This window comes from Chionomys nivalis, chromosome 4, assembly GCF_950005125.1.
Source record: "Chionomys nivalis chromosome 4, mChiNiv1.1, whole genome shotgun sequence".
NCBI lineage: Eukaryota > Metazoa > Chordata > Mammalia > Rodentia > Cricetidae > Chionomys > Chionomys nivalis.
Genome location: NC_080089.1, coordinates 106999706 through 107023751, shown reverse-complemented (window position 1 = coordinate 107023751; position 24046 = coordinate 106999706). Strand labels below are relative to the sequence as shown.

General features: G+C 54.6%; 1 protein-coding gene across 6 annotated transcripts; it reads right to left on the bottom strand.

Annotated features, from left to right (window-relative positions):
• Window positions 1-1469: 1469 nt before the first annotated feature.
• Window positions 1470-24011, bottom strand: Als2cl (ALS2 C-terminal like). Of its 6 annotated transcripts, none has more exons than XM_057767766.1 (26): window positions 23877-24011; window positions 20254-20379; window positions 19427-19625; window positions 19074-19139; window positions 18594-18759; window positions 18057-18188; window positions 16713-16832; window positions 15306-15364; window positions 15094-15160; window positions 14572-14768; window positions 14135-14200; window positions 13682-13780; window positions 13423-13584; window positions 13046-13157; window positions 12444-12521; window positions 11752-11882; window positions 10488-10661; window positions 10281-10377; window positions 9962-10119; window positions 9382-9447; window positions 8838-9011; window positions 7298-7340; window positions 6525-6586; window positions 6245-6394; window positions 5965-6061; window positions 1470-5640 (listed from the first exon to the last, which is right to left on the bottom strand). In XM_057767766.1, the coding sequence occupies exons 2-26, from the start codon at window positions 20354-20356 to the stop codon at window positions 5560-5562; spliced, it is 2859 nt and encodes a 952-aa protein (XP_057623749.1). In that variant the 5' UTR covers window positions 20357-20379; window positions 23877-24011; the 3' UTR covers window positions 1470-5559. The 6 variants fall into 6 exon arrangements, with proteins under 6 accessions (XP_057623749.1, XP_057623748.1, XP_057623750.1 ...); XM_057767765.1 differs by having other exon boundaries at window positions 20254-21241; window positions 23877-23963; XM_057767767.1 differs by lacking the exon at window positions 23877-24011 and adding an exon at window positions 23372-23390.
• Between the last annotated feature and the right edge of the window lie 35 nt (window positions 24012-24046).

The following is a 24046-nucleotide window of genomic DNA, read 5'->3' as shown; positions in this document are numbered from 1 at the left end:
ACAGACGTAAAGGGACTGGATTTGATTCCAGGTCCTCTGGAAAGCGGTTAGAGGGCTTCCCGAAGCTCCCTCCTGCTGCTGGGTGGACAGCAGAGGCACAGGAGGAGCTAAGTCTAGGGTCCATTTGAGAGTGACCACAGCCTGGATAAGGATGCCTTCTGGAATAGAGAGAAGCAGATGTACTCAAGACTGGGTGGATGAGGTCAGAACAGAGTTGGGGAGGGCAGAAGGAAGCACAGAGCACTCAGGACTTCTAGGAGCACTTTCTGGGCCTGTCAAGGATGAAGGGATGCTTGATTCTCAAGTAGAATAGGGAGTAATATGCAACCTCTCTTTGCAAACTAGGAGTGGAGAATGGGCTCTGACTCTTTGCAACACCCTGGGAACCTTGCATATCTCCACACAGACCACTTAGGCAAGGCTCCCTGGCAGTCTGGCATGTGTTGGTGCAGTGCTCTACAGCGGCCCCTGGAATGAGAAGACAGATGCTGGGAAGGAGACACTATGAGGCCTTAGAGTCCACCTTCATAGTTTCAGCTGATGGCGGATCTTTCTAATATATACACCACAACCACCACCATCATCTCCATCACCACCACCACCACCACCATCATCTCCACCATCACCACAACCACCACCATCATCTCCATCACCACCACCACCATGGCCACAGTTACCACCACCACCCCATAATCTATAACCATAATCATCATCACCATTCCCACCACAATCACTACCATTACCACATCAGGTTTTGCTACAGGCTTCAAAATTGCCCTACACTGTAGCCCTACAGTGGTTAGATAGCCCACCGCCTGTGCTATGGCCCTGGTGGCTCAATTTGTGTCACACAGTGGGACCAGGGCCTTGGGAGCTGACATTGTGCTTGCCACACTTCTGCTATCCTTGTGAAAGACAAACTGAACCATGTGGGTCTTGTGTCTCTTTGCTGGCGGGGTTCACGGAGGTGTTCCAAGTCCCCCAGAAACTCCAACAGTGTTAGCCACCAGCCTGCCACTCAGGCACTGTCTTAGTCAATGTCTCCTTGCTGCGGAAAGACACCGTGACCCTGACATTGCATCGGGCTGGTTTACAGTTTCAGAGGGGTAGTTCATTCTCAGCATGGCAGCAGGCAGACATGGTGCTGGAGAAGGAGCTGAGAGTTCCTACATTCGGATCTCAGGCGGCAGGAAGAGAGAGAGCCACTGGGCCTGACTTGGGCTTTTGAAAACCTCAAAGCCACCTTCAATGACACACTTCCTCCAACAAGGTCATCCCTACTAATCTTTTCAAATGTCACTCCCTGGTGAGCAAGCATTCAGATCTGTGAGCCTATAGGGACCACCTGATGCTCCGCACTTGACACAACGACACCAGTGAAAGTATGCCTGTTGGAGAAAAGACAGAAGATGTACTTCCTGCCCGGCTACTGGCCAATCGGCATTTTATTAAAATGCAATTGACGGGGTACAGACAGTTGTCCCACAGTTAAGAAGAGGTCACAGCATCAGCAGAGTTGACAGCCAGGAGAGGAGGGAAGCAGGGCTCTCCCCAATTCCACCTATGGAGGAGTGTTTACAGGCTCACCCCAAAGCCTAACTGGCACTGGTCATCCGAGTGCTGCCCCTCCTGAGAGCCAGGGCATCCCTGGGATCATCCCTAAAAGCTGCCGAGGCTCAGCAGAGGGAGCATCTAGGGCTAGAGGAGACAGTCACTCTTCCCAGTGGCACTCTGACTAGTGTGGTTCCAAGCAGCGGCCAGCTCTACACTATGGGGAGTGCTCCCACTGTGGAGCACCCTCACATGGGGAGGATATGACTATGAGACCAGTTGGTGACTGGGAGGGCACCGTGCTCCCCTGGCCCAGCCACACGATAGCAGGGATCACCTGTTGGTCTTCATAGACCATCTCTTTCCTCACTGCAGGGGAACTGTACACAGTACGAGGTGGGATTAGGGACCACTCCACCTAAAGGGCTGGTAGGGGCAGACATGCTGAAGGAAAATGGCCAAGAAGCTGCAGACAGCACTCCCTCTCAGGCCTCAGTGTCTTCTGGAGCCTTCAGAATCACGAGGGTCCGTGGTAATTCTGCAAATTGCGATCCCATGCAGGCAGCTGGCAGTACTCAGCAAAGGTGCTCCTTTGTGTTTTGAGTGCGACAACTGACTGACCCATACTGTTCAGCATCCCTAACTTGGGCACCTGACACAGGAGAACACTGAGAGATCGGTCTTCTGAATATTGTTACCCTCAGCATCCCTGATCAGAGGTGAGTCTGCAGGGGGAATCCCAATAAGGTGGGCTGTGCCAGGCAAAAATCTGTCTTCAAATGAAAAGGCCACACACACACACACACACACACTCCTACCTTCCACACACAGCCTTTCCACAGGAGGTCTGCACAGCACCTTAGGATCTCTGCAAACCCCAAGGTCCCCCAAAGCCTGGGCCTGACATAAATGAGCTTAATTAAAAGGCCTACCAGACTGTAGTTACAAACCAAAACTACCAAGAAGAACTACTTTATGAGTAGAGGCCCAGTCAGCAATGTTTGCCCTGGAAAGGATTCTTCCAGAAAACACATGTTCATTTTCACCAAGGGACAGCCAATAGCCAGTGGGCTGCCAGCATCAGCTGGTACCTGTCAGTAGAAGCCAGATGATATGGACCCAAACCATGCAAAGACAGACATTATGGCCCTGGCTAGCACAGGCCCACTCTCTTTTCATACCTCACACGGAGCCTATGGAGAAGGAGCCCTTGGCAATGAGTATCAGTGGAAGCATCAAGATGCCTGATTAGCTGGGTGGTGGTGGCGCACACCTTTAATCCCAGCACTCGGGAGGCAGAGGCAAGCGAATCTTTGCAAATTCGAGGCCAGCCTGGTCTACAAAGTGAGTTCCAGGACAGCCAAAGATACACAGAGAAACTTTGTCTCGAAAAACAAATAAACAAGATGCCTGATTATGTAAGCCCAGGCAAGGACCACAGCCACCCAAACAATGTCACGCAGGCATGGCAATATTTTGGTGTTCAAGACTGGACCAAAACCCAACACATAAAGTCCAGGGAGCCTGACAAATGTGCCCAAACACCAGATTCACAGCTGAGTGATAAAGGAACACTAGATGCATAGTCCAACTCTACCAAGCTCTGGCAAACACTCTGTGGACCCTCTGACCTCCCGGGCGTACCCCTGAACACAGCACACAATACATACCCTTTGTGGGAAGGACACAATCGCCACTTACAGAGCGAAAGCAAACTCTCTATTCCCAACATTACTGCTTCCGAACATGACCCTTGCCCCTCTTATGTCTAAAACTTCCACCAGGGGACAGCTATTTGGACACGTGAGCATTACATGCTCCCTGCTCCCCACAGGCAGGAGGGAGCCACGAAAGGTGAAATACCCGAGGTGGCTCAGTCAGTAACGCACTTATGCAAGCATGGTGACCTGACTTCTGTTCCCAGCACCTAGTGGGCACAGAGGTGGGCACCTGCAGCCACAGACCTGCGGTGGGTGGCAAAGAAAGAACAGCCCCTTTGGCTCGCTCGTGAGCCAGTCTATGTGAATCAGTGAGCCCTGGGCTCAAGGTGAGACCCTACCCCCAAAAATAAGGTAGAGAATGATCAAGGAAGATGCTTTATATTAGCTCTTGCTTTTATACATGCACACACATGTGCACACATACATACACAAAGATGAAATGGATTTATTAAAAATCCCAAATAAGTAGACTGTAACTGTGACCATCCCCCAGAGGGGCAGCTAGCAAAATACCAAACCACTATGAGGCAGGAGGGGAAATGGAGAAGGCCGACATAGACGTAAGAGATGCTAACCACACCATGTCCCATCTTTCAGTCTTCCCTCCGGACTCCAGGCCTACTTTCTAGGAAGCCGTAAAGTGAGGTGGAGTGACATCTGGCCTGCGGATTGGGTTCTCTTATGGCAGTAAGGATACTGATGACAGCAAGCAACTGTGACCTCCCAAGACTGCCCTCTTGCATGGCTCACATGTCAAAAGCCAAGAGGTGTTCTAGGCTGGACAGTGAAAGGCTATAAAAGAATCCATCTGGGAGAGGCCATCACCGAAATGGCCCCGCCAGCCTCCAGATGCACCAGACGTGGGTGACTGACTGGTACCCACATGCACTGTTGGTCAGTTTTCCTCCTGCATCCTCCTCCATGTTGATTTTGTCCTAAGGGTCTGCTACAGCCCTGGCTGCTCCTGGAACCTCCCAGGACACTGTGTAAACCCTCTGGACCCACAAGGACCAGAGGCCCAAGTTCAGTTAATGTTGGAAGCAGAAGAGTGGGTGGCAGGGTGTTGTCAACAGCTGGACCGAGTCACAGGCACTCAGGACTGCCTTTGAGGGAGGGGCCTCCATCAATGTGACCTTTCCAAGGACCTTCCTGGGGACACAAGTTCCTGGCAGAACTCAAGCTCAGGCCCTATGTTCATGCTGGAACATTTGGTGGATCCAGTCGGAGACGGCAGTAAAGGAGAACAACAGCCTCTCTTCACACAGCGCTCACACTTTCTGAGCGGCTCTGAAGGTGGTCCTCCCTGAGTAGTGCTCACACTTTCTGAGTGGCTCTGAAGGTGGTCCTTCCCTGATGCTCCCAGGGGCCTCAGGCCTGGCCTTGGGTGTGTACCTTCCTTTCTCTATGTCTCCCTTGGCTCTTCCCATGCAGGCTGAATTCCCGGAGCCAGATACAATGACCCAGAGCCCAGCACTGTGCCCAGCCTCGCCTATGGTCCTGAGCCAGAGATGTTCATAAGTCAGGGCACTAGCAAGTCTCTAACATCCCTGCTGTCCCTCCCACAGAGAGGCCACAGTGTCTCAGGTATGTCATTTATGGTCACCTGCAGCCTGCTGGCAAGCGAGGCCAGGTGAGTGACTGCTGTTGTCTACGTCCCATGCCTTTGCCAAGAGCAGGGCCTGCCAGAGGCAACTAGGCAGCTTGGCACAGAGAGCTGAGGTGTTCCTGCCACAGGGTCCTCCTGCGAGGCCAACTGAAGTCTGAAGCCCAGCAGAGGAAGAGGCAGGTCCCCAGGCCCTGGTGGGGACTCATGGGAAAAGGAACGAACAGACAGCCTTCTGCTGCTTGGGACCTTCTAGCCAGGAGCAGAGAAACAGAAATGAGATGAACAGTAACGTGAGAATTTCCATTTCAGTCCAAACAACGGGATGAAGCCAGACCTCGGGGAACGGCTGCAGCGCTCAGTGAACTGGCCTGGCAGAATGCTGGAAGCCATCTCCACCATCATAGGCATGCAGTCCGGAGACTGACAGCTACTGAGCGGCAGGATGAAGCTGGGGCTCTCACCCAAGATGGTGCTACATCCGGGGACAAGATGATCAAAGCCCAGACCAGAGGCCAACAGAGAGCTATCAGCTATGGGGTCGTACTGCAGCAGCAGAATGTGTCCCTGTAGGAAGCAAAACACCATCTCTACAGTCTGCCTCGACACAGGCAATGGGGGGGCAGGTGGGTAGTGCTTGCTCCACCAAAGTCCACGGCAGCCATGTGGCCCAGAGTGGCCGTGTCACCAGAGTTCCCTAGAGTTCCAGCGGCAAGGCAGGCGGTGCAGCCGCACGTCTTCCTTCCGGATGTGCTCGTAACAGGACTGGGGGGAGAGATGAGCGAGGTTGGAACTTGTTGGCAGACCTGCTCCCCACTACACGCATGGCCTTAGGCCCCGAGAGCCATCGCCCCCACCTCCCTGTGCGCACACTGCCCCAGTTAGGCCCAGCTGTCAGCTGGATTCTGCAGAGGCTTTTCCCCTGCACGCTGCTCAGAGCTGCAACCTGAAGGGTTGTGTGGCCCATCTACCCTGTGAACAGCAGAGACCCCTCCCATGGAGATACATACAGTGGAGCTTTGAACCCTTTCTACCATGGTGTTGGGGGCAGGGAGACATTTCCTTGGGCTCCCAGCCCTGGTCCCTCACCTCCAAAGCTGTGAGCAGAAAGTCATGAAGGCCCCCTGTGTGGATGGGGTCCATCATATCACGGATCAGGTGAATCTCAGCTCCCAGATGCTGAATTCTAGAGAAAGTACGATGACAACGAAGGAGAGAAGAAGAGGGGTGTTACAGATACCCCACAGCTCGGGGAGCAGCCCTGGCCTAGAGGGCCAGACACCTCTGGAATGGCCCCAGCTCTGTCCTGTGTTTGGTGTAGACAGGGTGAGAACGAGTCTCACTTCCATCCACCTCGCTTCCCACTCACCGAGCTCGTGACACCACATAGATAAGCAGAGGCAGGAGGTCATCCATGGGGAGTTTGTATTCCCGGCCCAGCACCCGCGACACCGTGGTCTCGATTTCCCCATAGGTCTTCTCCAGCACCTCCAGCTTCTCGCGAGGGTCCACTGTGGTGCTGTAAGGAGGGTGTAGCTCCCGGTCAGGGAGGAGAAGGGACAGCACTCCCGTGCCCTTACATACCGCCACCCCTACCACCACCACCATACACACACACCCCACATCCCCAAACCTGGGCAGACACTCACATGATCTTCTGCAGACACTCTGTGGCTGACAGGAAACACTTGTCCCGGACAAGAGAATATCTCTGTAAAGGTGAACAGGAGGGTAAAACAGGGATCCAGCATGGCATGCTCATCCCCAGGGTCCCTTGCCACCCACACCTGCCCCACTGCTGACTTAAGTATAGCCCTGCACTATGGCTAAGTGATCTAGGGCAGGCCCACGGCTCCACTGTGAACTTCACTTTACACAGCTATAAAATGGGGGGACAAGGATCCAAGAGGTTGAGAGGACCAAAATGGACAGAAAAAAACAATCATTCAAACAGCCAAGGTCACTTGGTGACACACAGCTCCAAAGCTGACGTCAATGGACCCCAGACCCAAGGACTTGCTGAAACTCAGGTTTCTGAGTTGACCCCTGTTTTTTGCCTCTATGGACATAAGGTAAGCCCATGAATATGAGTAGCTGGTAGATTTTGCCTAGCATTGCAAACACTGTGGAGTGGAGCCCAAGAATTTGCTTCCCTAGGAGGCTCCAGAGAGTCCTGAGACAGCCAGGGGCCTCACGTGCCCTTGACCTGTCTTATGAGGTGTGTCTGGTGGAACTCTATTTACACAGGAAAAAACTGGCACTCAGAGCTCAGGTAAGCTACCCACAGTCCCAGCCAAAAGGAAGAGTCACTTGGGACAGGAAGGAAGCCTAGAGTCTCCTCCCTCACCTGCCTGTCCCCAGGCAATCCTGACTCAGAAGCCCAGGCTCCTCCTCCCAGGCAAGCAGAGCCCTGCCCTCTCACCTGATTGCTAGTCAGCCAGAGGTCCTTGAGGGGCCACAGGTGCCTGAAATTGGGAGACAGATGGGAGGCTTTGCAAGTCTGAGCTCAGAGGACGCGCCCTATTTCTGTGTCCCTCCCAGGAAGGCTAAACAGGCAATAGGAAGGAACCTCAGGTAAATACACACAGCCTGAGGCCAGGGGAAGCCATATGGTCCTGAAGGAAGTGATCTTCCACTGTGACAAAGGGGCCCTGGGCTTTGGAGGAGAGTGGGAGATTCCAGCAGGGCCAACCAAGCACCTGGGACATGCACGTGTCACGGGGGCAAAGAGGAAGAAGGATGTGTTAGAGGCAGTAGGGGGAGAGCAAGGGAGGCACCATACTCTAGTCACTAGAGTATGGTGAACACCTGTCTGACCTGCTCCCAGGACATCCTGTTTCCCCTTGAAGACCTCTCCTCCCCAGCTCTCAGTCCAAGTGTATGGACCTCAATGGTGGATCAGGAGGCAGGCCCAGTCAGTGCTCGACAGGACCCAGGGTAGGACACCAAGCCAGGAGGAGCGTCAAGAGCACTACCAGAGTTAAAGGGGCAGGAAATGCCAGCACTCTCTGGGGACAGAGAGGGGCTGAGTCAGAAGACAGAAACCCTGAAGAGGCCGGTGCAGTGCTCCGGCAGAGTCAGAGGGAAGAGCAGAGGAGATTTCCTCTGTGGGGTGGCTTCGCACAGAGATCGGGTCACATCTGACTGTGTTTCCCAGAGATCTGTGGTGTATGTATAAATGAGCATGCCTCAGGGCTGGAGAGATGGCTCAGCAGTTAAGAGTTCTGGCTGCTCTTCCAAAGGCCTCAGGTTCAATTCCCAGCTCCCACATGACAGCTCACAATTGTATGTAAACTCCAGTTCCAGGGGATGTTGCATCCTCACACAGCATACATATAGTCAAAACACCAATGTATATTAAAAAGAGAGAGAGAGAGCACACACGCCTCCTCACTGTTGTGGAATATTTAATAGGCAAAGCTGTGTTACATTTGTTTATGCTGTATTTGTTTAATTATGTAAAAATGTGTTGCATTTGTTTCGCCTTGCCTGCCTAAGGCATCTGATTGGTCTAAGATAAAGCTAAACAACCAGTAGCTAGGAAGAAGAGGATAGGCGGGTCTGGCAGGCAGAAAGAATAAACAGAAGAAATCTAGGCTCTGGGGAAGAAGAGAATGAGGGAGGAAATGAGGGACCCACACCGGGACCAGAAGCCAGGCAGCCACCAGCCAGACATGAGAAGCACTGAAAGTAAGATATACAAAAGGAAAAAAAAAGCAAAAACGCTGCAAGGCAAATGTAGATGAACAGAAACACATTAAGTTATAAGAGCTAGCAAGAAACAAGTCCTAACTAAGGCCAAGTGTTTCTAACTAATAATAAGTCTCCGTGTTTTGAGTTGGGAGCTGGTTGGTGGCCCAAAAGAAAGCCTGGTCCACCTCGCAGTTGAGGTTGGGTAGAACTGCCTGCTCCCCTAGAGCTCTGGCTGAGCGAGTGAGCGAGCGAGCGAGCGAGGAGCTTACTTCTGCACATCCAGGAATTCCAGCAGCTTTGTGTCGGGAAAGAGGCTGAGGTTGGTGATGCCCTGGTTGTACAAGCTGTCCTCTCTCTCATGAAGAAGTAGGTAGAGTGTGAAGAGTTCTGAGTAGAAGCTGGGCAAGATGAGGGGCAGCAACAGCCCGTGTACCTGCAAGTCCCTGAGGGGCCAGAACGGGTGGGAGACTCTGCTGCTAGGGCCACCTCTGCATCTGCAGAACCAGCCGGGGTCTGTCCCGGGGACAGCTAACACTCCTGCTCTGTGTGGCTTTCTTCATCTCCTCCACGCCTCAGGCCTTGCAGTGAACAGGAAGGAGGAAGCCACTGGCAACTGTTTCCCCCTCTGCCCAACTCAAAGATGAGGCTGGAAGGGCACATTTAAGACAAAGATCCCAGGACCAAAGTCATGGGTCCCTGTGATGTATACTAGCCAGTGCACCACACCTGGTGAATAGCATACACGCCCAGTGCTTTCTAAAGAAGCATCGCCACCCAGAGGAAGGCCCCAGATGCAAAGGCCTGGCCAGGTACCTTGTCTCCACGTCCTCCTCCTGCAGGGTCTGTCCCTGGCGCTGTAAGGCAACCTTCAGCAGACCTCTGCAAGTCAATTAGGAGAGCGTAATGTGCTGATGCTCACAGAAACAGAATTCTACCCTCCCAGTCATCAAAACGGAGAGCAGGTGGTCCCGTTTCCCAGAACTGGCCGCCTTAATCTGGATGGGATGCCTTCCGAGTGGAGCCTTTCCTGCCACTGGGAGTCCAAGGCTGGAGCTTCAGTGTAAACACTGGAGGGTACTGGCACTCTAGTGGCAGCTGAAGCCCTATTGCTAATGCTCATAGGATCTAGGCTCTACCTGGGACAGGATAGACAGATCTTGAAACCACACTCAGCCTACAGCAGGGGTAGAGTTCTTATGGGGTCAGGGGTGTGCCCGGACTAGACAGGGATTGGCCCCTGGCCAGGAGCTGTTGGAAGCCCTTGCTGACATCTCTGACACCCCTGGTCACTGTTGACACATGACCAACCCCTCGTCCTGTACCAAGCAAGCCTTGGAAAGGGCAATCCTTGCCAGTGCTGAGGTCGTGCGTGTCATCCTGTGCACAGGCTCACCTGTAGGCAGCCCAAAGCTCCTGGGCATGCTGCTTCACCTCCTCCTGGGCCATCCCCTGTAGGTGTTTGTTGGCTCCTATGCCTGAATATGTAGCCTGGAAGGTCAGCATCAGGGTACGGAGTAACTTCCCCAGTGGGTGTCGGGGATTGCTCAGAGCCTAGGCCCGGGGAAGACAACAGGGATGCTCAGAGCCGGGATGTGGAGTCCAGGGAGCCCCGACCAGCCTCCCAGACCGGGAACCCTGAGGCCCTCTGAGGACCAGGAGCACCACGGGCCTGTCCCCTCCAGTTAGCACCATGCCCCAGCCTGGACCCTCACCTTCCTGAGGTACTGCTGCAGGGCCTGGGGCTCGCGGTGCTGCAGCAGCTCCTTCAGGATATCTTCCATGCTGCCAGCACAGTCCTTGGGGTGGCTCCTGGGGCACCATGCACAGTGTCCCTCACCCAGCCCTGAGCCAGCACCCATCCCCAGCAGCTTCCCTAACCCCTCTCTGACCTGCAGGGACACCCAGAGGGCCAAGCTCACCTGTCACAGCACAGGTACTCCTGGGGTTCGCGGAGCTCCCTGGAGCTCTGCACGTGGAAGCCCAGCAGGGCTTCCTGCAGTTCCCCATGACAGCCTGACCGCACGAAGTCCTGGAAGGGTCTGTAGACTCCTTGCCAGCGGCTCTCCACAGGGAAGGCACCCAGCCCCAGCTGTCTGTGATTGGGGAACAGCAAGAGATGTGGAAGACAGGAGCAAGTCAGCAAGCCCCTGGGGCAGGCAGGGTTGGTGGGACCAGCCTGGCCTGGAGTCAGGTCCCAGGAGGGGAGCAGGATGGAGAATGCAGACAGAGTTGACCTCCAAGGCAAGCGGAAGAGAAAAACGAGGCAGAGGGGCACGAGCATGTGTTCTGAGATGGAGGAGACACAGGGTACCTTGTCTGCAAAAGACCTCGGGAGCTAGAGGCCAAATTTAGACAGCAGGTCTTGAATCAAGTCCAGGATTTCCCTGTTTTTCGCTCCATCCTACCCTCTCCCATAGCCTCCCTGCGGTGGGTCCTGCCTTGCCCACGGGCTGAGTGAGACCCAACTCTAAGTCTAACAGGCAGCGTCTCATAAAGGGAACCCTGTTGTGCTGTCACCTCATGGGTACCCCCACACCTGCACCCAGGACCACTGCCTCTCTCAGCTCCTACTATGAGAAGCCGCATGCAGGGACGATAGGTTCGCTGAACCCCTTCCCGACCTCTGAAACTCCATCTGGGACCATTTTCCATTATTCTTCCTTCAACACACCCAGATTTTCAACAAATATGGCAAGAGTGACTTTGAAAACTATTGAGTTTCCAACAGGGGGCCCTGCTTTCGTGGGAAAATGATCCGCCTCACAAACTACCGCTTGCGGAGGACATAGTTTCTTTCCTTCTTCATTTTGGCTGCCCGGGAAGTCAGAGCCAGGAAGGGGTACTATCTGTAACTACGTGTCTACCTCTTTCTTTTAAGATCCACTCACAATTTTTTTTTCTATTTTTTTTCCTTGTGTGTTTGACTTAGAAACTGTCTTGGAGAGAACTGTAAAGCTCAATGAAAATAATAAAGAAAAGAAAGGCTAAAACCAGGATCAAAGTGAGACTTACAAATCCTTTTTTTCTTCCAGTTTATGTATGGCAGTACATTCACCTAGCCCTAGACTTTAAGAGTCTCTGGCTGGAAGACCTGGGGCTCTGGACTCTGATAAAAGTCCTCCACTGAGCCCTGGGGCCTTAGGTGGGAAGAGACACACACCGCTGAAAAAGCTGGGCTCTCACCTTTTGCGTGTGCTGCTTGGGTTGGGAGGGAGAGCGGCTGTGTCCAGCACTCCCTGTGTGTACAGTCCTTTATCTGTCCCACCGCTGAAGGAGCCATCCAAGGTGAAACCATTGGGGAAGGTGACCTTGCCCTGGGAGCAAAAAGGGAAGACAGGTATAACTGTGTGCCCAGCGAGCTGTGCCAGCCAATGTGTCAATGTTGACCCACTTGGGTAAAATGGAAATGTCCGGCCATGTGTTCCACCTGTCCATTCAAGGTGCTGGAATATTCTAGAAGTCTCACCCACCTCCGTTGGGAGGCTAGGTATCTAGAGGGGCAATTTCTTACTGTGTGGAGTTGATCCAAACTATCCCCCAGGTTCCCAAAGGACCCAGCACGGACACAACTGCCTTTTGCTATATCAGCTTGGGCAGGAAGAAAGAAAAACAGTTACCCCAGGGACAGCTGCCAAAGGCTCGGGTGGTGACGGCTGTGTAAGGACACAACCAGCCTGTGCCCTCTGGGCACGAGGCAAATCCCCCAGTCCCGTGTCACCTTGTTCTGCTAAGTCAGTACCGCATGCAGCATGGCAAGGACTTGGACACCACGGAGGCGGGAGGGGTGTCCTCCAGCTGCCCATTCTTTACCTTCACACTCAGCTCTGAGCCCTGGCTTTATGGGGTGGGATGGCTGAGATGCGGACAGCTCTCACCTTCCCGAGGAGCGTCAGGTCCCTGGTGAAAGTACCCTCGTACAGAGAGTCATCCTCACACAGCAGGATGCCTGGGCCCTTGAAAGGAAGTGAGAAAAGAGAAAGGGGGGTGAGTTTGGACAGAAAACCAGGATGGGTGGGCACTGACCCACAAGACCAAGAGCATCCAAGCTCTGGTACCGCCCTCCCCAGATGTGCTAAGTCCCATGAACCCCACCCCTGTGTCCCCTAGTTAGCCCTCAGATGAGATTCCTCCTCAGGAAGTGCTGGCTGCCTCCTCTTCCCTGTCACTGCCCTGGATTCTCAGGGCCAATCAAGTCCCCTTTCTACTGCACCTGCCAGGAAACTCACAGACAAGTTCATGTTCAACTTGTTTCTGACTCTAGTTTGAGGGCCTATGCTTGCCTTGCCTTCCCCTCGAGGTCTCCTTCAGTTCTTTCCAGAACAAACAACCCACATAACCGTGCATAGCTGTTGGCCAGAGCTCCACCACACGTCAAGCCCCTGGCCAGCAGGGAGACAGGAGCTGAGCGTCCCTTGCCATCCACTCCGCTTGTCTTTAATTCGGCTACAGAGTGCCCAGGGAAGGGGCTACCACTCACGGCCATCTTGTCCCCTTGGAATGTGCCTTGATAGCAGACGCCTGCCTGGGTGACCACGACCCCAGGGCCATGACGCTGGTCAGCCTGCCACATGCCAATGTAGCGCTCACCCCTAAGGGAAGAGGGCATGAGAGGGGCCTCAGATCGGTTCCCTTGTGCCCTCTGGATGCTCTGCTAGCAGGACTTCGGGGAAGCAGGGGGTGACAGGAGAAGATGAAGTCAGAAACCCAAGGAGAACAGAACGGCAGAGAAGGGACTCCTCCTTAGGAGAAGGCGTGCTCGGTGGAGCCCCCTGGAGGTAGAGGGAAGTACCACGGAGGCAGGCACCTGGGACAGAACAAGGGGAAAGGCTGAGGGGTCTCTCTGCCAGCACTCACCTCTCCTTGTTGTCCTCGATGCCATAGCCACTCCTCTGGCCTCTTTCCCAGTGGCCCGTGTACCTGAAGGGCTGGGAGGCCTGCGGGGTACTGTCAAGGACACCAAATCCATGCCGAAGGCCAGCCTGAAAATAGCCCTTGTACACCTCGTCAGTGCCATACCTGGAGAGATTCGCCAACAGTTGGCTTCACCTCGAGGAGCGCAGTCTAGAGGATGCCCCTCCCCGCTCCTCTTCCCCACAGGTCAAAGGTCACTTACTCACAGATGCCATAGCCACACATGCTGCCTTCCCTCCAATGGCACTTGTAACAGTCAAACTTGTCCTCAGAGGCCTGGGGCACCAGGCAGATGCCAAAGCTGACCGTGTGGTTGGGTGGGGTCAGAGGTGAGTATCCAGGCCACTTGCCCAATCAGACGCCCCTGCCACATCCCTTTATGCTACCCAGTTGTCCTTGTCTACGGGGAGACCCTCAGAAAGCACAGATCTCAGAGTCCCCTTGCAGAACTCCTCAGGACAGCCCTCCCCACTACGGTGGGAAGCCAGTCTCAGGCCGAGACCCACATTTCTATCCCAGCCAGGTTTCCCTTCTATGGGGAGAGGAGCTGAGCTACCTGCCCACTCCTGTTTGAGGTCTGGGGATTTGAGGCAACCCAATGTATGACAGCTCCTCTGATTGCCCCATATGCCAGCATCTGCCCAGTCAGCCTTACCCATGCTCCAGACCCTGGCAGAAATCTCCCACGTGGTTCCGCCCATCTGGCCACTTCAGGGTTCCCCTGGAACACAGGTGAGGTCTGCATCAGGCCATTAGACCCATCCACAGACAGCTGCACCCCCAAACTCTCGGCGTCCCTACCTCCCTCCTTCTACCCTAGGGTCTTCCAACTAGACTTTCTGCTCACCTAGTCCTCACTTGAGCACTGAAATCCCTCACAGAACCCCCCACCTCCTGCACCAGCAGCCTTGGGGGGCACTGGGGTACTCTCGGCACCTCCCATGGGGAGAACCCTAGAAACATCTACGTTCCTCTTTCCCCTTGAGCCACAGGAGGTAAATGCCAAACTTGAGAAAACTCCTAGCTGATGGAATGTCTAGTCTACTCCCTTCTGATGACCGGCTGGAAGTGCACACAGGAATGGTGACTCACTTGCCGTGGGGCTTGGCCTGACACCAATCACCCTCATAGGTAGCCTGGTAGAGCCGGCCCTCGCGGCGGAAAGTATAGGCCACACAGCGGCAGTCAGGAGGTACGGCTGACTCCGGGCCTGACCCCAGCACAGGGAAGTCCTTCTTGCCACGCAGGGCCTGGCACACAGCGTGGGTCACTTTCCACCGCCAGACAACCTGGTGGGGACAGGAAGGAAGTGAACATGTCATTGTTGCCACAGGTTAACTCTGTCCCCAAGTACACTGCCCCTCTCTGGTGTGGCATCAGACCTGAGATCCTTTGCATAGCCCAGGGACTAGACAACCCAGAGCGCAGCACAGAAGGGTGGGCACAGGCATGACTTGGGCGGCTACTTCAGTTAGGGAAATTCCTTTTCCTCTAACATCCTGACACCAAACCCTAGGCATACCCCTGCTGCCCTCCTGAGTCCTGTAGGACTGGCCCTCCGCCCTCCCTGGCTTCTGACTTCATCCCCACCATTCATGCTTCAGCCTCACTCACCTGGCCCTGGGGGTCTCTGGTGCAAAAGGAGAACTCTTCTTCGGGTGTGAGGATGCGAAGCACACACCTAGGCAGACGGAGATGACCAGTGAGCCCCAGTCCTGTCTAGGGTTGGAAGTGGGGCTCAGGTGAGAGCCTGGGAGTGTGAGCAGGTATCATGGGGCAGGCACAGAGAGGGAAGTCCGGGGACACCGGCAGAGGAAGTCACTCACTTGTCTTGGCCAGGATCTACCCACACCAACTTCAGGTCAAAAGTGTGGCTACTGTGGCCCTGGAAGGAGATGGGTGTTATCCAGAGCCGTGACTGCAGACAACTGCCCTGGGGACCCCCCTCCCATTCCAGGGACGAGCATCAGCTAGATCCCCTTTGGCGGCAGCTTTTGTACCTTGGGACCTGGAGAGGCACCTGGACAGGCCTCCCTTACCCCGTGTGGTTGCCAGGGTTTTCTTAGAAACACAGTCCGCCCCTGGTAGCCCAGATGTGAACCTCTAAGGCTCCTCGCACCTGGGGACCGAGGCCGCCTGTAGAGCCTGACCCGTGTCCAGGTTCATGTGCCTGTCTTCACACTCTCCATGCTGGAGTTGTCAGCTGTCCCTCCGCCACAGCCTCCTGAGCCTGCCCCAAGCTCTCCCCGCTCCACCTTTCCTCATGGTGGTCCTCCTACCCTGCGCTGAGCCTGACAGGACGTCCCATCTGGAGCGTCACCATCTCCCATTGGCCCAGCAGACCCTCACTTGACCAGGAAGTAGAAAGGGCACAAGACCACAAGGGAATGGAGAGTTTATAAGACAGCAGAGCATCCCACAAAACGACAGCATGAGCAAAGACCCAGCTAAAAACAAACCCTCCCTCCCTCCCTCCTTCCATCCCTCCCTCGGGTTGTTTGTGTTAGGCGTTTTGTAGCAGCAACAAGAAAAGGAACTCATACAAGCAGGGAAGGACTAGAAACATCTCCAGTGAACAAACTGTGATGTCAGGAGAGGAGACACAGACCCAATCAGAGGGTAGAGACACAATCAGAGGAGGTACAGACACAATCAGAGGAGGCACAGACACAATCAGAGGGTAGAGACACAATCAGAGGCACAGGCACAATCAGAGGAGGCACAGACACAATCAGAGGAGGCGCAGGCACAATCAGAGGAGGCACAGACCCAATCAGAGGAGGCACAGACACAACCAGAGGAGGCGCAGGCACAATCAGAGGGTAGAGACACAATCAGAGGAGGTACAGACACAATCAGAGGAGGTACAGACACAATCAGAGGGTAGAGGCACAATCAGAGGGCACAGGCACAATCAGAGGAGGTACAGACACAATCAGAGGAGGCACAGGCACAATCAGAGGAGGCACAGACACAATCAGAGGTGGACACACACCCCAAACCAGGCCACCATGCTGAGGCAGGGGAGATGTTGCTTTGAGCCCAAGTGCCAGGTGACTTTGGTCAAAGTTGCTGGCTGTGGCCTGTGGGACAAACCCTGAAGCCCACATCAGTCTTCTGCTTGACTTGCAAGCCTTGGCCTTTCAGCCACTCCTGCCCCCTTATCTCTAAGCCTGTGGCCTGTTCAGTTTCTCACCTGATCCCAGAGCCCCACCTCACGATAACCCCCTAACCTGTAGCAGAACAAGGGCATCATCAAAGAGCAGCACGCGCTCAGCCCGCAGTGGGGTGACTACCACAGGGATGTCCTGGCTGTCCTGTAGGAGTCGGTGGGCAGGGGTACACAGCACGTCCTGGTGGGACGAAGAGAGAGGCGAGAGTTAGGTGTCTAGGCAGAGACTCTCTCTCTCTCTCTCTCTCTCACACACACACACACACACACACACACATGCTCCAAGATGGGGGGAGGTCATCCCTGGGCTAGTCCAGAAGGACAGCACAGCCTCTCTCTCTGGGGCTTTCCTGGGTGTCTCCATACTGCATCCCTGTCATAGCCAGGGGGTTCCTGTTACCCTCACAACCAGTAGCTATCCCTTCTGTCTCCCATGGTTATTCTGGTCCTCTCTACTCCCGGTCCAAGCCTGCTATGTCTTCTGTGGACACGAAGACTCTCTTTCCTGAAGGGGCATTGTATGTTGTGCTAGACAGTGTCAGGAATATGTAATTCATGACACCACCAGAAAGAGTCAGTTCTGCTGAACCAAGCAGATGACTACAGATGACAGACAGCCACCAGGTTATATATAAGTCTTCTGTTGTTGAATGGGTGTGGGTTCAAGGTGGAAGACTCAGAGTTACCTTAAGAAGGAAATAGAAAAAAAAAAGAAAGAAAGAAAGAAAAAAAGAAAGAAAGAAAGAAAGAAAGAGAAAAAAAACATTAAAAAAAAAAAAAGGCTGGGCAGTGGTGGCTCACGCCAGCACTCAAGAAGCAGAAGCAGAGGCAGGTGAATCTCTGTGAGTTTGAGGCCAGCCTGGTCTGCAAGAGCTAGTTCCAGGACAGGCACCAAAGTTACAGAGAAACCCTATCTTGAAAACAAAACAAAAAAAAAAAAAAAAAAAAGGGAAATAGCTTTTCCAGCTGCAGGAGGATTCAGCCTCTGGGGACTGAGATTGCCTGGCCGCTTTCCCTTGGCTAAGGGCTTCTTTATTGTTTTCCAATTTACACCTTAGCCAGTTGATTTCCATATCCCCAAAACATCTTAATTAAGCTTCCAAAGGGACCATGGCAAATGCAAATTCTTGATAAGGAATACTGGGATTTTCCCAGCCAAGTTTTACATAGGCTTTGCACCTTTAGGGAATTTTCAGATTTGCATTTGTTAAACAGAAGGTGCTGAAGACAAAGGGCAGATTAAGGCTGTGTGCCAACCTTCCGGAGCCAGCTGCAGCTGTGTAGGAGTTCCCCCCAACAGTCTTCCTTCCAGATGGGGAAACTGAGGCAGGAGCTGCTCACCCAGCACAGCCTCACATCCAATGTGAAACCCCCTTCCTTGGCTGCCCCAAAGCTCCAGACTCACCCTCACCCGGCTGCTGAGACTATGCCACAGGGCCTGTGTGGTCACAGCTTGGTCCAAGGCCTGCCTCATGAAGGACTCCAGGTTCCCAAACAGAGTGACTGCATGCATCACCCGCTCCTGGGCTGGATGGTGCTGTGGGAGGACAATACAGGTGGGGAGGCTCTGAAGGTCTCGGAACCAGCCTTCATCCCTGTGGTGGCCATGAGGGCCCCAGCCTGGCCTAAGTTTAAACCACAGCTCACTTTTTCTCCCTGACTACTCTTTTGGGGACAGGGACATTTCAGTGACACCAATAGCATGGCCCTGGGTCATATGACCTCACACCCAGTAGAAAGTCTATGTCTGCCCTTTGAGTGTCAACTGCCCCCATCAAGGAAGAGGCGTGTGCCCAAAATTTCACAGGGCAGATGCATGCCCCAAGAACCCTCCGCAGAGCAAGGCTATGTTCTCTTGGGGCCCCTCCCTACTGTTTAACTTGGTCTCCCTGAGCCATGCTTCTTCTCTCCTCCAGCTCCTCCACACACCTCTCCTACCAACCTCGTCAAGGGTGTCCCTGAGGCTCAGTAGGAGGAGCACATATTTCTGCACGTGCTGGGTGAGTGGCTGGCTGAGGGCCTGGCACAGCATGGTGCCCACCGAGCCCTCGGAGCTGGCCCAGGACAGCAGCTGCCGCAGGGTCTTCCGCTGGCTCCTCCAGTAGTCACTGCATTTAGGAAGGGTCACATACTACCTCCGCCCCTTCCAGGCCCACACCCACCTATACCACCCTGTTCTAACCACGGTCCGGGCTCCCAGACCCAGGACCCCAGCCCTGTACCATTAGCCCAGAAAAACTTTGAGCTCTCTTTCTGGAGATGTTGCAGCCACACCTTAGAGGAGACAGGGACACTAACTGCAGACACCAGAGTGGCGGTGGACATGACACCTGCTCCTTTGGGGTGGACTTCCTCAAATCCCCCTCTTCTAGACAACCCCCCACACACACACAGGGAGCTACCACAGCAGCCCCAGGCTCACCTCCTCCTCTTTGAAACCTTCTGAAAGGCCTGCATCACCACACAGTCAGTATAGGATTTGATGCACCTATGGGCAACCCAGGAATACCTTGAAAGCCCAGCTCCCAACACACTCAGCCCCTGCCCTTTTGAGGTCCCAGATCCCACCCACAGAACCCTATGGCCCAGGCAATTCCTTGACACCCTCAAGCCCTGACTCAACAGTTGTATCTTATAGGCTTGATCCAGCTCTGACCCTGCTGCCAAGCCAACACCCGACCCAGGAACCCCACTCCAGGTGACGGTGACCCTTGATGGACCAAGTAGCAGACGTGACACTGTGGCCAAGCCACAGACTGCCCCAGGGGGTCTTACTCCATGTGGGCCTGTTGGACATGGTCAGCGTTGTTCAGCAACAGCAGGGCCTCCAGACCCATGGAGGGCGGGTGGTACAGCCTCTGCCGCAGCGAATGCAGGCTTTGTTCAGTCACCTCCCATAACCGCTGGGTACTTTCATGCAGCTGCTGCAGAAGTCGAAGGCACTCTCTGCCGCAGGGGTCTGAGGGTTCAGGGTCTGTGGAAAGCACACCCTCCTTGAGCTGACATTGAGGATAGATCCTGTAGCCCTGGGGTGCTCAAGACAGTACCAGCACCCCTAGACTCTGGGGCCTAAGGTTCTTCAGGGGCAGGGCATGCTGGGGTAAAGGGCTGAACTATGGAGTAAGCCTGGTTGTGCATATGCCTCCTACTTAACAGGACAACTCTAATTATCTTGGGGGAGCCAAGTTTCCTAGCTCCCTAATTCTCTGCCTCTTCTCTCTAGACCCAGAAGCAAACTGTGGAGTCTTCAGAGTTGGTCCCCAGCCACCTTACAGAGAGAGGAAGGCACCTGCCCAAGGTCACATGACAAGAGAGATGCCCCAGTGAAAGCCTTGTGTTCTGCCTTCTAGTCAGGCCTCCCCAAAGCACCACCAGGAGCCCTGAGTGGAAGCAAGAATTGAGGCAAGAGGTATAGCTAGGCCTGTGGTCTTCAGAGGCCATTTGGGAAGGGAACCACCAGTTCCCTGTGACCAAAGCCTCAGCTCCATCAAGAGATGGCACTATCAAATGCCACCACTCCCACGTGAGGCTGAGAAAGCCGCCTCAGGATGTCTAACAAGGCAGAACTCTAATCCCTGGGGGTCACCAAGGGCCTGACTCACCAGCTAAGAGTAACGGCTGGAGAATGAGACTGTTGGTGCGGGCAAGGGTAGTTGAGAAGACCTCCTCCAGCCGAAGCAGGTCTGCCTCCTCAGAACTACACATAGCCAGGGTGTGAGGCACGGGGCCTATTGGAGAGGAAGGACACGGGACACAAGACACAAGACAGAGTCACAAATATCCTCCCTAGTTCCCAGAAGCAAGACCCATAATCATCCACATCAGACTCTCTTAGTCCAGCTTTTCTCAAAGAGATCTCTTCTGGCCACTGACCTCTGTCCTGCTCCCTGATGGGGCCCTGGAATAGAAGAGTTGAAAACTACCAAGGAAGCATCCCTTTCCACCCAAGAGCACGTCTCCTTCAGCTCAGTTTGGTCTGCTCAAACACTGCTATGGGTCCCTGCACCCAGGGAGATGACTACCTAGTCATTCTTTGCCCCGGCCACCTTTCCACTGAAAGTTACCACTTGGGGACTGCGCAGTCATCGGGGACCGGGACACGCATGCTATTGGAAGAGTTCAACAATATCATGACGGCCAGGCCCAGGCTCCTTGTCACTAGACGGAGCTGAGTAAGCCAGGAAGGACTTGAGGCAAGAGCCTCTGGAGGCTTCCTGCTGAAGCCACAACGGGGTGACAAAGATGGTGGCAACCGCCTGAGGACCCAGCACTGGGGAGGCTGAGGCAGCAGGATCTTGCTGTAAAGTTGAGGGTAGCCTGGGACCTTATCAGAAAGGAGGAGAAAGAGTTTATCAGAAAGGAAGAGAGAGAAGGAGGGAGAGAGAGGAGGAAAGAGGGGAAGAGGAGGACAGCATAGTAGTGGGGAGAAATAAAAGCAAAGGCTCATTGGCGTGTCGGTCCAGCCTGGGAGGACGGCCCACCTTCACTGGCCGGAAGACAAGCTTGGATTGGCCTCCGTCAACCTTGAAAACATGGAGGGCTTCAGAGCAAGGTAACAGCAGACCGAACGTCAGACTCAGCATGACAAACCTGATTATAGGTGGCAGACAGAGCCAGGAAATGAACAAGCTCAGCACGGGCAGGAGCCCAGACCCTATATGTCTACCTCCCCCAACCAGACTGAGCTGGTACCACTCAGGAACAGGGTCACTGGGGCAGGCGGGAGGGCAGGTCAGCTGGAGCCTTGAACGGTTTTGCTCTAAATGAGGGATCTTCTAAACAGGTTGCGATGCAGCATCCTGACATGAGGCAAGGGTAGTGAGGGAGCATGCTTGACCCCCCTCTATAGTGGGGCTCTCTGTGGCCCTGGGCCCAAGCAAAGCCTCGCCCAGCAACCCCTGCTGCCCTCACTTGGCAAAGATGACCATCTGTCCAAATGGCCTGATCTGATAGATCCTCAGTGGAGTTAAAGTGTCTTCACTCTGCCTAGTCCTTAAACTCTGAAACACTTAGATTAACAGACCTGCGTAAGGCAAGAGATGCCGTCAGGACAGTTGAGGATGGGCAGGGGACATCAGGCAGATCCTAGTAAATGGGAGGGAGATCAGTCTTCCTGAATCCACCCCAAAGATGCTACAGGGGCATCACAGATCTCTGGTAGAACCCAGGACTCCCTGAGAATTGGCTCCAGAAGAGAGGAGGGCGGGAACCTCAGGACTCTGGCCCTGATCCTGGGCCAAGGCATTCCTGCCCCACCTTTCCTGCCGCCGTTCTGTGTGGGGAGGGTGAGGCTGTGGGAAGGAGAGTCAGGAAAAGGAAACCATGGGACACCCAGCTGCACCCATCTTTGTTGACCGTTATCGGAGGCCCCTGCACACAAGTGGAAGACTAGGAGGACAGATACGGGAGCCTGTGGTTCAGTTCCTACTGACCAGGAGAGCCCAGCTGAGGGGTTACAGTGCGTCACACGGCCCGGACCTCCCTGGCCCTCAACCATGCTTTCAGAAATTGACAGACTAGAAAATCTATCACTGCAACCTGGTACCCAGCCTACAACCTTACCTGCTCACCAGAAGTGAGCATCTCGATCTGTTATGTCACAGCGTATCCTCGCCCCTGGTCCTTTCTGAAATGGAGATCTAACTAGATCCGAACACTTCAGACTACCATGGTTGCCCCTCAGAAGAACAAACTGTAGAGAGAAGCGTCTTTTGGCATAGAACCTGGGCGTTAAGCTCCACATCCCCAAACCTCCCAAAGCATAGACTAGACCTGAGTGGATCCTACGCACCCAGGTTAATAGTGACTAACTCCACAGTGCTTTCCAGGCCAGTGGTCCGGGAAGGATTTCCACCCCCAGGAAATCTCATCACCCAGAGGAAAAGGGAGAAATTAAGCAGAGACAGTGAAGTGAGTCTCAGAAAACTGCACTTGGGCCTGGGAGTCCAATGCAGAAGGTCTGGGCTGGGAGTGTTTGAGAGTTGAGTGTGCAGGGAAGTGGCAGTGTGGAATAACAGAGAACTCTCCCCCTAATCCTGGGCCCACCACCCACCCCATTCCCCTCTAGTCCAGGACATGGCCTCCTTAGAGTCTCCCTCTTGCTAACTCTGGGTTCCTTAGTGGCAGGCTGTGTGAAGGGAGAAACAGAGACACAGACAGTCCAGGACAGCCTAGGGACAGCATCTGCAGATAAGTGCAGAACTCGGACCCTAGCCTCTGACTCCCAGCCCTAACAGGCTCGCCAGAACAAAGTGGTTCGTGGATGCTGGGTGACTCACTGAGGTAGGTACACAGTGCATTCCTGAGGGCCCAGCCTCCTGTCTCACTTGAGGTAGACTGGATGCTCACAGATAGGGTGAGACCAGACAAGTAAGTTGGGTCGTGCACAGGTGAGTCAGCTAGTGTCCTTGTGGCCATCTGAACAGTAGTCTGACCTGCTCCCTTTCCTCTGCATTCCTGGCCTCTGTCCACACCAGACTTCCCCTGAGCAGGGTCACTGGAGCCTTCTCCACCCTCATCCAGCCCTGACCCCTCAGGCCCCTCAGCCGCACCCTAATATGGCACTCACTCTGGTATTTCCTGGTCCAGACTGGCATGGACCTTATTTTTGCTGGGAGGCCTTTTCCTAGACCGCGCTGGAGGCCCATTAATCAACCTACATACCCAGTGGGCTGTGGAGAGCGTCTGCCCCAGGGAAGCAAGTGGGTAGAACAGTCGTACCTGCCCCTCCAGGTTTCAGGCCCAGCCTCCGCCTCTCTAAGGGTCCAAGATTCTGGCCCTAGACACCTCCCAGTCTCTGCAGTAGTGTCTGTCCCAGCTTCCCCTTCCTCTGCCTGCCCTGAAGCAGTCCCGGGAGTTGCCCAAACTACTCTGCTCCAACCTTTGGGCATTTGTCTACGCTCCTCCCAGGCAAACAACACCACCTTCTGGGCTTCTCTGTCAGCCCTTCCGCCCTGACCAGCCAGGTCACATCCTCCTGACAGCCCCTCCCTCTGGGCGATACACCGGCACACGGGTCCTGGCTAGCGCTCCTCACTGCAGCAGGGGTTAGGACCCCGCGCGGCGTTCAAACCGGAGCCGGGTGGCCGAGGGACGGGGAGGAGGAAGCTAAGATCTCTGCCGAGACCGCAGATGGAGGGATCGTGACCATGGCAGCGGGAGCAGGCCCCCACCCGCCGCCGAGTTCGTGGGGCAGCGGACCCCGCCCACCGAAGCGCGCCCTTACCTGCGCCGTGCGCTGCTGTGTCCCGAGTGGCGGCGCAGCTCCGTGCCCCGCCGCCCTCCCTCTCCGCGCCCCGCCCCGGGGTGTTGCTCGCACGGGGGCTCCGAGGAGGAGGCGGGGCGCGGCCTCGGATAGTCCCGGCGCCAGTAACACACTCTTCAGGAGCCTCTCCT